The 12,568-nt window shown below is 51.6% G+C and overlaps 1 protein-coding gene across 16 annotated transcripts in view; it reads left to right on the forward strand.

Annotated features, from left to right (window-relative positions):
* The window catches only part of KMT2C (lysine methyltransferase 2C), a 193,685-nt gene that overhangs the window by 178,001 nt on the left and 3,116 nt on the right, over window positions 1-12,568 (forward strand). For 14 of the 16 annotated variants that reach the window (XM_059396046.1, XM_059396050.1, XM_059396053.1 and 11 more), the window contains 9 exons: window positions 726-865; window positions 1,281-1,388; window positions 3,200-4,319; window positions 5,223-5,359; window positions 6,452-6,594; window positions 6,863-7,031; window positions 10,974-11,090; window positions 11,690-11,763; window positions 12,013-12,121. In XM_059396046.1, coding sequence (XP_059252029.1) covers window positions 726-865; window positions 1,281-1,388; window positions 3,200-4,319; window positions 5,223-5,359; window positions 6,452-6,594; window positions 6,863-7,031; window positions 10,974-11,090; window positions 11,690-11,763; window positions 12,013-12,121 — 2,117 coding nt within the window. The remainder of the gene's footprint in view (window positions 1-725; window positions 866-1,280; window positions 1,389-3,199; window positions 4,320-5,222; window positions 5,360-6,451; window positions 6,595-6,862; window positions 7,032-10,973; window positions 11,091-11,689; window positions 11,764-12,012; window positions 12,122-12,568) is intronic. The other 2 variants (XM_059396051.1, XM_059396061.1) reach the window with 1 other exon arrangement.

Below are 12,568 nucleotides of genomic sequence, written 5' to 3' on the forward strand. Positions count from 1 at the left end.
CTGCTCCCCCCACGGATGAGCTGCTCCCCCCACGGATGAGCTGCTCCCCCCACGGATGAGCTGCTCCAGGGCTGCTGCCTCGCCCCATTCCCTCGGACTCTTGTTTCAGTCCTGGCCGCGCTCTCGGGGCCTGGCAGCGCCTCACTCCTCATCCACCAACTCTGACCCAGAGCTGCCCGCGTGGGCTTCCGGGCTCGGCCTCCAGGCTGCTCTCGCCTCACTCACTTTCCCTGTCCTGCCTTCCGCCTCCACAGCCCACGCGATGGTACGCCCCGAGTGTGCCTGACCACGCTTGTCTCCTGGCCCTGGGACTCTCCTTAGCCCTCGGCGACTTCCCGGATCACATTTAGGACTCTTGTACATGTATCTCTTCCGTCTCTCCTAAAACATTTTTTATTGTCCTAGCCCTCAAGCAGAGGTAGTGTCCCCCGCCCCACTCGCTTTGCATGTAGGGCGAATGTTGATCTCGTGGCGGGTTGGTGTCCTCTCGCACCCCTTGTGTGTGAGCGCTGTTTCAGCTGCGTGAGGACAGGTGTGTCCCTCTGTGCTCCAGGGCCACACGCGTAATAGCTGCCCTGTAACCACTGCTTGAGAGATAAGGTTTTTATTAAAAAAAGAATAAAATCAGGTATGTCAGATGAGCCGTGTTCTGAGTGGATTTAGCTTTACACCTGCATCGGGTAGCTGGTTAATGTGGCTCCCTAATGGCCGTCTTCTGCACTTAGGTCTCTCCGGATATAAGGACTCTGGTCCCGGGAGAGCAGACAGTGCGGCACTCAGGCCGCAGTGGTGCTGTCACTGCAAGGTGGTGGTCCTCGGGAGCGGCGTGCGCAAGTCGTTCAGAGACCTGGCCTTTGTGAGCAAGGTACTAGGGTGTCCCTCCGCTGAGGTGTCCCGCTTGGTTATGGTGCTCCGCTGCTGTGTCAGGTGTCCCGCCCGGTCACGGCGGCTCTGTGGGACTCCGGTTCTGCCCAGGAGCCTTAGTGTATATTTGACGTGTTTAGCTTAAAACCAAACGGTGACAGCAGACGGGTAAATTGGACATTATAAGACGCCCATATGTCTGAATAGAGTAAAATACGGATAATAAAGTTTATTTTTATACACTTATTTTCTCTTTGGCTAAATTATATGCTAAATATTGGCAGGGAGTTACTTTTTTACTTTTAAGATAGAGAACTACTTTCACTTTTAACAGAACATAAAAACCAACAATGGATAGAACGTGTTCTTAGGAAACTTTGGCTCGAGATTCCCACACGTTTCTCTTTGCCTCACAGGATTCCCGAGAAAGCTCCAATAGAGTGGAGAAGGACATCGTCTTTTGTAGTAATAACTGCTTCATTCTTTATGCATCAACCACACAAGCAAAAAACTCAGAAAGCAAGGTAAGTTGAGGACCGTCTCCATCAGGGAACAGCGTATATTGAGTGGTTTCCATGGTTTGGGGTTACGCTATGGACAGAAGAGCTTCCTAGACTCTGGGTAGCATCTTGGTAGATGCTGCATGCCCGAGGAAGGGCAGCCTGTGCTGCTTTTTCAGATGAATTCAGCTTATTTGACGGTGGGTAGGGGGTAGACTTGAATTATGTCTTAAAAGTTCAGAATTTATAAATAAAACACCAATACTAATATCTTTAATTTTACTGAAATAATTACCAATATCTTGACTTAATTACAATAATAGGACTTAAAGCTTTTATTGCTCTTACCCTGATGGGAAAGCCTGTTCGCAGACACGTTGTGAGCCCACTGCTGTATTTTGGGGAGAAAGATGTTGCTCATGTCATGGTGGAAATGGTCTGTGGTGCCTGATTCTGTGTGAATTAAGTGTATCAATGTGTGGTTGATGGATTGACAGTTTTTGTTTATTTTTAAGATTTTTATTTATTTATTTGACAAATCACAAGTAGAGGGGCAGACAGAGAGAGACAGGGAGAGAAGGGGAAGCAGGCTCCCCTTTGAGCAGAGAGCCTGATGCGGGGCTCGATCCCAGGACCCTGGGATCATGACCTGAGGCCGAAGGCAGAGGCTTTAACCCCCTGAGCTGCCCAGGCGCCCCTGGATAAACATTTTGAACTGTCTGTGTTAAAGGAAGCCTGCTTGGGCGGGAATGCCGCCAGTCCTTCCTCGCTGCAGACGAGGCTGTGGTCGTCTCCAGTGTAATGAAATCAAGCTCTATGCCAAATAGATTTAGACTTTAAATTAAAATATGCTGGGGTGCCTGGGTGGCTTAGTCAGTTAAGCCTCTGTCTTCGGCTCAGGTCGTGATCTCAGTGTCCTGGGATCAAGAGGAGTGTCCAAGAAGGTTTAGGAGCAGAACAGTCTCCAGAGATAGAGCCTGGTCCTGAAGGCCTAGGGCGGGGCTCCCTGCTCCACTCCACGGAGTCTCCTCCTCCCTCTGCCTTCTCCCCCCCACCCCCACCCCGCTCATGCTCTCAAAATAAATAAATACAGTCTTCTAAAAAATTACTGTGTCAACTTCTGTAAGAGGAAGAATTGCTTTTTTACCAGATACTTTTAAAATTTGGTGTGCAGTTCTTGCCTGCTCCTGGATTTATGTGAGGTGTGTCTTCTCAGATGCCCAGTTGGAGGGGTCGTGTGAGAACAGGGAAACCTGAGGGCACCCAGAAAGTCTGGGCACTTGTCTCTCTGCTCACCGCTTCCAGCAGCAGGATCAGAGCTGGGCAGCCGCAGGGAGGGGTTCCAGACGATGCATTTGATGGGGGACCATTGCCCCTTCTTTCCTCATACGTATGCCGACGAGTTCCGCCTGAGATGGACAGACGTGGGTTTCCGAGTGCGGATAAGCTCAGAGAAGATCACGTTCTGAAGTTCTTATTTGGTCCAACGGAAAGCACCGTTCCATTGTACGAATTAAACCGGATAGCTCCTCTCTTCAGCATTGATTTTTCTGGCTTGATTATGGTCAGAGAGGAGTGTCTGAGAAGGTTTAGGAGCAGAACATTCTCCAGAGATACAGCCTGGTCCAGAAGGCCTGGGGCAGGACTCCTGACATGGCCCGGCTCTCATCAGCCCGTGGGCACTGTGGGCAGTGTCTGCTGTCCACCTCTGCTGCGTGTGACCCTTCCCCTGTCCCCCACCCCTCCCGGGGCACAGGCCCTGTGACCCCCTGCTGCTTGGCTTCCTGCTCTGGGACCAACTGCTCTTCTTACTCCTCTGTTCTTTCGCTGTGCAGGAATCTGCTCCGCCGTTGCCACCGTCGCCCGTGAAGGAGATGCCTTCCAGAGCATTCCATCAATACAGCAACAACATCTCCACTCTGGACGTGCACTGCCTCCCGCAGCTCCAGGAGGAGGCTTCTCCCCCCGCGTCACCCCCCATCACTTTCCCTCCAGCGTTTGAAGCAGCCAAAGTAGAGGCAAAGCCAGACGAGCTCAAGGTAACGGTCAAGTTAAAGCCGCGGCTCAGGACTGTGCATGGCGGGTTTGAAGACTGTCGGCCCATCAGTAAAAAGTGGCGAGGGATGAAGTGGAAGAAGTGGAGCGTCCACATCGTCATCCCCAAGGGGGGCTTCAAACCGCCTTGTGAGGACGAAATAGATGAGTTTCTGAAGAAACTGGGCACTTCCCTCAAACCGGACCCCGTGCCCAAAGACTATCGGAAGTGTTGCTTCTGTCACGAGGAAGGGGACGGGCTGACGGACGGGCCAGCAAGACTGCTCAACCTTGACCTAGACCTGTGGGTCCACTTGAATTGTGCGCTGTGGTCCACAGAGGTCTACGAGACCCAGGCGGGGGCCCTGATAAACGTGGAGCTGGCGCTGAGGAGGGGCCTGCAGATGAAGTGCGTCTTCTGCCACAAGATGGGCGCCACCAGCGGCTGTCACCGCTTCCGCTGCGCCAACATTTACCACTTCACCTGCGCCATTAAAGCACAATGCATGTTTTTTAAGGATAAAACGATGCTTTGTCCCATGCACAAACCAAAGGGAATTCACGAGCAGGAGTTAAGTTACTTCGCCGTCTTCAGACGGGTCTACGTCCAGCGCGACGAGGTGCGACAGATCGCCAGCATCGTGCAGCGCGGGGAGCGCGACCACACGTTCCGCGTGGGAAGTCTCATCTTCCACACGATTGGCCAGCTGCTTCCGCAGCAGATGCAGGCCTTCCATTCGCCCAAAGCGCTCTTCCCCGTGGGCTACGAGGCCAGCCGCCTGTACTGGAGCACCCGCTACGCCAACCGGCGCTGTCGCTACCTGTGCTCCATCGAGGAGAAGGACGGGCGCCCCGTGTTCGTCATCAGGATCGTGGAGCAAGGCCACGAGGATCTGGTCTTAAGTGATTCCTCTCCTAAAGGTAAGACCCACACGTGCGTGCCCTGCAGAGCCGGCCGCTGACGTTTTATGGCCGCGTTTTCTGTTGTTTGTTTCAGACTGTACGAAAACAGATGTGCATTTTTTGGTTCCCAAATGTGACTCTTAGCCTCTTTGTGTCGCTGTATCTGCCGGCTGTGCTGGGCCGTCTCGTCAGCACTTGCTAGACTTGCGCACCCACAGTCAGAATACGTGTGTGAGCGCTCAGTGATAAAGCAGTGACTGTGGACGAGGGTCGCCTGTTTGTGTCGGGGACCCTCCTCGTGTCAGAACCGTGTTCACAGCATGCGGGGTGCGCTGCCTTGTATGAGGATTACCAGACACTGAACAAATTTGGAGCTAGAAGTTGGACTCTTCATTCTGAGCATAGGCTGTCATTTTATTGATGTGTACCGGGGAATTGTTTTTTTTTTTAACTCTGGCTGTTTTTTTTAAAAAAAAAAAAAAAGTATGAAAATGCCCTGAAGATAATTCCAATGGAAATATGAATTTCCTATTTTAATTTAAATCTGAGAGGAAAGAAACCTACTTCTGGATACTGCTAATTGGGCTGATCAGTTAAAAATACAAAGTCATATGCCTCGTGTGAAAATGAATCAAGTTCTTATTGGGATTTGTTACATTAAACTTTCTTTTCCACTTTCACTGTTTTATTTCCTTAATGTAACACATTCTTTTCCCTAAAATTCCGTAAAGTCTTCAAAATAAACTGTCGTTTGATAAGCAGGTGGTAGGGTGGTCGGTTCACCACCCCCAGGCTTGACTTGGAAACTGTCTTTGAGAGGTTTGCCCGTCTCGGCTGTTTGTGCCGCGTCCTGCGTCCTCTGTGTTCAGCGGTGAGCAAGTGCGTTCTAAATTGTTTTGTTTCTGTTTGGGCCCTGTGTAGGTGTTTGGGATAAAATTTTGGAGCCCGTGGCATGCGTGAGAAAACAGTCGGAAATGCTCCAGCTTTTCCCGGCGTATCTGAAGGGAGAAGACCTGTTTGGGCTCACGGTGTCTGCAGTGGCGCGGATCGCGGAGTCCGTGAGTGCCTCGGGCCGGGTGTGGTAGTGGGACTGCCTTTGCCGCTGCAGGTGGCGGTCCCCACGGGCTGCGCTAGGATACTCTGAGGTAGTGCTTTGCTCTCTTCGTGTCGCAAGCCATCTGTGACTCATGGGGACACCTCAGTGCATGGTGGCATTCTCTCCCTGAGGTGGCTCACACACTGCAGGTTCTCTGCGCGGGGGCAGACGAGGCAGAGGGAAGAGCAGGGCTGGGCAGCGACCGCAGGAGCACATGGTCTTCTCTGCCCTCTCGTTGTAGTCTTTGAAGACTAAGATGATTAACACGTTTGCCAGTGAGTCTACACACAATGCTTTTGAGGAGTTGTGTGGTTATAAGGCATTATCCTGAGCAAGAAAAAAAATCACTGATGGTTGGTGGGGTTTGTTTTGTTTTTGTTTTTTTGGAGAAGCAGAGGACACCCCACAAGCCACTGAGTTCTAGGTCTGCTTCCTTCCTTCGGTGGAGCCTTGCCTAAAGTGATGTGCATCTTTTATGTCTGTAGAGGAATATTTCACAAGAAGTATATTCTAGAAGAGGCCTTTAACATAAAACTGTCTTACAAATAAACCTTAGCTTATCATCTACACTCTCAGGGAACTGAGTATGATAACCTAGCTCATTGCAGTCAAATTGGAAGAAGCAAGAAATCAAGACAGGAAACCATATCAATAATTTTTAACTATATTTAATTTTTAAATTCCAGATACACAAGTTGAAAGAGCGAAGTTGTAAGTCAGGACACACTGGGTCGGGATAGTCAGATCTTAAAGTGGCGCCGGCACGTGTGTGGCTTGGCCTGTGGCGGTTCTGTGGGTTAGTCTTTTTCTTCAAGGAGCAATTGCCAGGGTTGACGACGTTCTGCTTTGAAACTGAACTCCGGGTGTTAGTGCTGAAGTAGATCTGAGTGCAGGCTGGCTACCAGGACACGCGTTAAAAGACCATTTTGTTCACAGGGAGTATGTTGACAAGTTACTTCCGGAAAGTTCCGGTTGGGCCCTCCCCAGGCCAGCTCAGGACAGTCGCGGTCTTGATCACGCACGTTCACCCTGTGTCTGTTTGGCTCCTTTCCAGCTCCCGGGGGTGGAGGCGTGTGAGAACTACGCCTTCCGGTACGGCCGCAACCCTCTCATGGAGCTCCCCCTCGCCGTGAACCCCACAGGCTGCGCCCGATCCGAACCTAAAATGAGTGCCCATGTCAAGAGGTTTGTGTTAAGGTATTTTGTTTTAACTTCACATAGTACAGCCCAGGGTTTCCCGGCGTATTAGTGGTTTCTGTGCTTGCTCTGTCCGCTGCTTACCACCTGCCGTCTCTGGCTGCGTCGGTGCCGACCGCGTCAGAGAACTCGCCGTGCGGCTCTGCTAGGCGGCTTTCCATGTATGTTCCTGTCAGTGAGAGTTTGAACCCGCTCGGCTTTGGGCGTTCTTCGGAGATATCTTCAGTTTTCCTTTCATTTTTTCCTGTTGACGTGCCACTGCGCGCAGGCCTCACACCCTGAACAGCACCAGCACTTCCAAGTCCTTCCAGAGCACGGTCACGGGGGAGCTGAACGCGCCCTACAGCAAGCAGTTCGTGCACTCCAAGTCCTCGCAGTACCGCAAGATGAAGACCGAGTGGAAGTCCAACGTCTACCTGGCCCGCTCCCGCATCCAGGTGAGGAGCCGCTGGGCTTGGGAGGTGGGGGCCGGGCCGGGGTCTGGCCGTCCGGGCTGCTGGCGTCGCGTCGTCAAAGGACTTCCCGCGGCGGAGGCTGGGCATCACGTCTGGGAAATCCGGTCCCGTCTTGTCCGTTGGTAGCACCAGCGACTGAATACGACCCTGGATGCTTCTCCTCCCCCAGTGGGGAGACTGGACTTCGCATCTCCGTGTCTCAGCGAGGGCTCGTGGGCAGTCGGGGGCACGGTGTTCTACGCTCACCAGAGCTGTTTCAGATTCTCGTGAGAAATACAAGCGAAACTACTTTCAACAGGTGCAGCAATGTGTGGGGTTCTCCTCCGGAAGCCGTCTTCTCACGAGAGCACTGTGTTTTCTGGTGCCTAGAGTGTGGAGGACCTTCTGGGTCATCTGTGGGCTCAGCATTTAAATTACCTCCACAGTCTGTACGCGCTGAGCCGCGGATTAGTCTGCTCCGCATCTCCCTTGGGTGTCCTAGGATGGAGGCACAGAGCTCACTTTGCCAAATGTCTCTGTCCCTGAGCCCAGTTATCCTGAGTGTTTCCCCATCCACGAGTTGTTTACCTTGGCCCCAGTTTGCCCAGATCCAGGGCATCCTCAGGTTCTGTTGCGGACCTGCCCCCCCCCCCCCCAGGAGAGCTCTCTCAAGTCCACGCTGTCTCTGCCCCCCGTTTCCACCTGCTGTCGCGCCCGTGAGCACCGCCGTCGGGCCTGCCGCCGCCTCCCCAGCCCCACTCACCCCCCGGGATCCCTTCACAGTGAAAATCTCATCCACGTTCCATTGTCCGTACTCATTCGGATTCTTGTTCCTTTCTTGGGAACGTTTTCTCCTCTTGGGAAGACTGTAGGATCTTCTTGTTAGTCTTAATATTTGGACATTTTACAAAAAAATGTGCCGAAGTTTGGGTTATTTTCTATTTTGTTGCTTTCCTTACTTGATGACCCTTTTCAGCCTGGAGCACGGGGCCTTCAGGCTGAGAAATGTTTCCGTGTTGATCATCTGCAAGTTCCCACCTCAGTTACTTTCTTCTTGAACCTGTAGACAAATTTGAACGCATGAGGTCGGGGCTGTCACACGGTGGGCCCAGGCTAGCTGCCGCATCACGGGGGCCTGCTAAGGCATGCCTTTCGGTCCGGCCCCTGCGGTGGGGCCCCCAGAGGACCAGTGTGAACAGACGGGAGCCTGTGACCCCACCAGCCCTCCGCTCCCCCGTCTGGTGTTGGTTCCCCTGTCATTGTTCTTTGGCTTCTGCTGTATCTACGGAGCTTTCTTTTGTGTTTAAAAAAAGTCACCTAAGAGCTCTTTCTGCTCTTGATCGTCTCATCTGGTACCATGTTCCTTATTAGAAATATGGTGTCTTTCTGCTCCTTCTGCTGTTGGGTCGAGAATGCAGCCTCTCCAGCTCCGGGGGTCCTGTGGCCACTCCGGGGGGTGTGTCTTTCTCATCTGCCACATCGGTTCCTTTTCGATTTTAAACATCCCCAAGCAGCTCGTTCACTTCTTACTGTCCTGTTTCTGCGTCACTGTTACTCCCTTACGGTCATTTCACTGATCGCTCAGGCCCAGGGTCTGCGTGTTGTGCCGCTGTCCTGGCCACGCAGCCTCGTCTGCGCACGGATGTTCCCCGCGGAGCCGCTCGCGTCGACTGAGCTGCATGCTTCTGCACTCGCTGACCCCAGAGAACCCTCGAGAGCCACCTGGTGTCTCTGTTTCGTTCTTTCGTTCTCCTCGGCGTCTGCGTGACGTTCCCAGACATTGAACTAGAGTGAAGCAGAGCGTGCCCGCCGCTAATCTCACAGAGGGATGTGTGTACTTGGCGTGTTAGGAGACCTTGTTGCTTTGCCAGAATGGCTGTCATAGCTCATCTCCTCCTGCATTTGGGAAACTGTCTCTTTCCTTTCCCATTTGTTGTGCTGCTGCCCTTTCGCGTTTCCGCCCGCCTGGTCCTGCTTCCTTCCTGCGGTTTCTGACCGCGGACGAACGGGCCGCGCTTCAGGCTTGCCGCCGGATCGGCTCTGCTGTGAATTGCGCATCCTCCTCCGACCGTTTTCCAGTTCATGAGACCTTGGCTGGGAGATGTACTCCCCACCACGCACCCTGTGCCTACGAGGAAGTCTGGTATTTTCTTTCTTATAAAAGTGAATTTTTGCATAGTCGAATGTACATAATTTTTTATAGCTTCTCGTCTTGGTTAAGACAGTGGATTTTATTATATTTGTAGTCTCTTGGATTTCCAGATTTCAGAAATTTTAAGTGTTTTAAGACTATTCTGTTCCATTGAGTAACTAGTTGAAGCCCCATGTAGTAACCCGTCCGTATCGCACTGAGTGATAACACCACCGTACGGCTGTGTGAGCAGTGCACATGAAAGTTTCACATGTGCGTGATCGCCTTGCATTCTCCATTCTTTTCCATTGATCTTGTCTGTTCTTTTTTTTTTTTTTTTAAAGAATTTTATTTATTTATTTGACAGAGATCACGATTAGACAGAGAGGCAGAGAGAGAGGGGGAAGAAATCTCCCCGACGAGCAGAAGGCCCAATGCAGGGCTCGATCCCAGGACCCTGAGATCATGACCTGAGCCAAAGGCAGAGGCTTAACCCACTGAGCCACCCAGGTGCCCCATGATCTTGTCTGTTCTTATAGCAAACTATATTGATCTCTATTCGTACTGCTTTTTTGTGTATTTTGATTCGTTCACCTAAGTTATATCTGGAATTGAGCAGATATATTGCATAAAATTTCTTTTCCCAGAAGATAATTCAGTTCACACACCAAAGTCTCTGAGACGGGCCCATGGTACCATGTGCCCCACGGTGGGGGCTTCCCAGTGAGCACACGCTCTTCCCTACTTGGTTACTGTGGTCTTCCGGCCAGCTGGAGTTGAGAAGGCAGAAACTCAGTGGCACGAGAAAGTGTCAAATGTTCAAGGAAGTAGTCCATATTTTTCCAGAATTTGTAATGCTGAAAACTTAAAAAGGTGCACATAGTCTGTGATTTACTACTGGCAAGACAGGACGGGCTGCCAGAGGAGAGGCCTGCGCAGTTCTCCCTGGTCCAGATTCCTGTATCTTCCTCTGCGCCCTCGAACCTTTGGGGGAAAAGTTGCCTTTCGAAGAGCTGTATTTCTTTCCAGCTTTCCTGGTAATTAAAGCAGAGTAACTTCTCTTGGTTCTCCTTTCGCTCTGGGTTCCAGGAAGTCCTAGCCAAATCTGAAACCTGACTATAGTATTAATAGTCGCTCGTGGTTAGCCTTACTTCTTACTAAGTTTACTGTCCTTTCTTATCCTTTTAGAAATAGTAATGGGGGCGCCTGGGTGGCTCAGTGGGTTAAGCCTCTGCCTTTGGCTCAGGTCATGATCTCGGGGTCCTGGGATCGAGCCCCACATCGGGCTCTCTGCTCAGCGGGGAGCCTGCTTCCCCCCCCCCCCCCCCCCCTGCCTCTCTGCCTACTTGTGATCTCTCTATCTTGCTCTCTCTCTCTGTCAAATACATAAACTCTTGAAAAGAAAAAGAAACAATAATGGGATAAAGTAAATACCAGAAGCTAATAGCCTGTAATAGCTATAGCTGTTGGCCTGCTTAGTTGGTCGGATCGCGACATGAATTTCATGGAAGATAAGATGGTCTGACAGGACACGGTAGCCAGTCAGTGGTGCTGCTTTGTAAATACGCCTTCAGAATTTAGTAAAAGATACAAAGTGAGATAGTAATGGCATGATTTTAAGTGATAATTAAGATTGTTTCAGATGATAGTATATTCAGTAAAAAAGACTTTGAGTTTAGGTAAGTTCTTCAGTGTGGCCTTTGATGTGGCCTTTGTATGAAAGGGAGTCAGGTTTGTTGTCCAAGAAATCAAAGTGATTTTTAAAGTACATACACACACTCTTTTTTTCCATTTTTTATTTGTTTTCTCCACAGGGGCTGGGCCTGTATGCTGCCAGGGACATCGAGAAGCACACCATGGTCATCGAGTACATCGGCACGATCATTCGAAATGAAGTTGCAAACAGGAAAGAGAAGCTGTATGAGTCTCAGGTAAGAGCCGGCTGTCTTCTGTCCCTTTGCCATCGAAAAGCTGGAAACAAGGCCAAGTTGCACTGTCCTGTGAGGCTCAGTTTTGAACGGAAGCCACATCTGGATACTTTTTTTGAATTTGAGAGGGAGGCGTGTGTGTGCGAGAGAGCACGAGCACGGCGAGGGGCAGAGGGAAGCAGGCTCCCCGCTGAGCAGGGAGCCCGATGCGGGACTCGATCCCAGGATCCAGGGATCGTGACCTGAGGCGAAGGCAGATGCTTAACCCACTGAGCCGCCCAGCAGCCCCCTCCTTTTTTTCCCTTTTATTAAAGATTTTTTTTTTACTTAACATCGGGATATTCTTGTGTTTTCCTTGTTTTACCATCCGTCTCGCTCTGTCTGGTCAGTGTGCGTGCTCACATAGAGACAGCTGTAGACTGATGAGCCTGGGGTCCCAAGCGGCGTCCCGATGCGTTGGATTTCCATTCGCACCGTGTGCTTACATGTCCCCTGACGTGATTGTGTGGCCCCACAGCACAGGCTGTGTCTCCGTTCACCTCCGGCTGAGTCTTCTGGCTCTGAACTTGCACGTGGAGGAATTTCTGACTTTTCTTTTTCAGAACCGTGGCGTGTACATGTTCCGCATGGATAATGACCACGTGATCGACGCGACACTCACAGGAGGGCCTGCCAGGTGAGCAGCGGGAAGCTGGGCGAGGAGGTTCTGCCCAGGGGGTCCACGTGCCCACAGCGGCCTCCACGATTAAAAATTCAGGGCAGATACGCTTTGAAAATAATTTTCATTTGAAATTGTGTGTTTGTTCTTGTTCTATGAACAGGCAGGTAGAAATGTAATTAGGAGAAAGTTTTCGCTATGAGCTGAATGTTTGGAAAGTTTCTTCCGGCTGTTCCGTAATAAATAGTTTTCTGAAATGGCTTGCAGATACATCAACCATTCGTGTGCTCCCAACTGTGTGGCTGAAGTGGTGACTTTTGAGAGAGGACACAAAATCATCATCAGCTCCAGCCGGAGGATCCAGAAAGGGGAAGAGGTAAGCGTGCGGGCTCCCGGCTGCTCCCCCCGTAGTCCCCGCGCAGCTCGCTGCCTAGCACGGCGGCTGGCCTGGGGCTTGTCCAGGGCTTCAGCACTAGAAAAAGTCTCCTTGTGGGTCAGAGGGCACAACCCTGTCACTTCACCCGGGACGGTCAAGGGTCGCCTTCCTCCTCGTGGCAGCATTGGATGTGTGGACTACAGCTCCCCCCACGGCCCTCCCCCCGTGCTCCCCAAACTCCGCATATCCCCGCAGCACCCACAGGGCATCACTTTCCCGTGTCCTCAGGCTCCTGCTAGACCGCTTGGTCACAGACTGACAGGATCCCTCTCTTTAAAGATTCTGCCTGTCATCCCACTGATGTGTGGAGACTGTCCTGGGATTGTAGGCTCTGTGGTCCCCGGGAACGTGACGCTCACGTGAGGCCACGGAGGGCTGTAGGCGGCC

Source organism: Mustela nigripes, chromosome 4 (genome assembly GCF_022355385.1).
Source record: "Mustela nigripes isolate SB6536 chromosome 4, MUSNIG.SB6536, whole genome shotgun sequence".
Taxonomy (NCBI): domain Eukaryota; kingdom Metazoa; phylum Chordata; class Mammalia; order Carnivora; family Mustelidae; genus Mustela; species Mustela nigripes.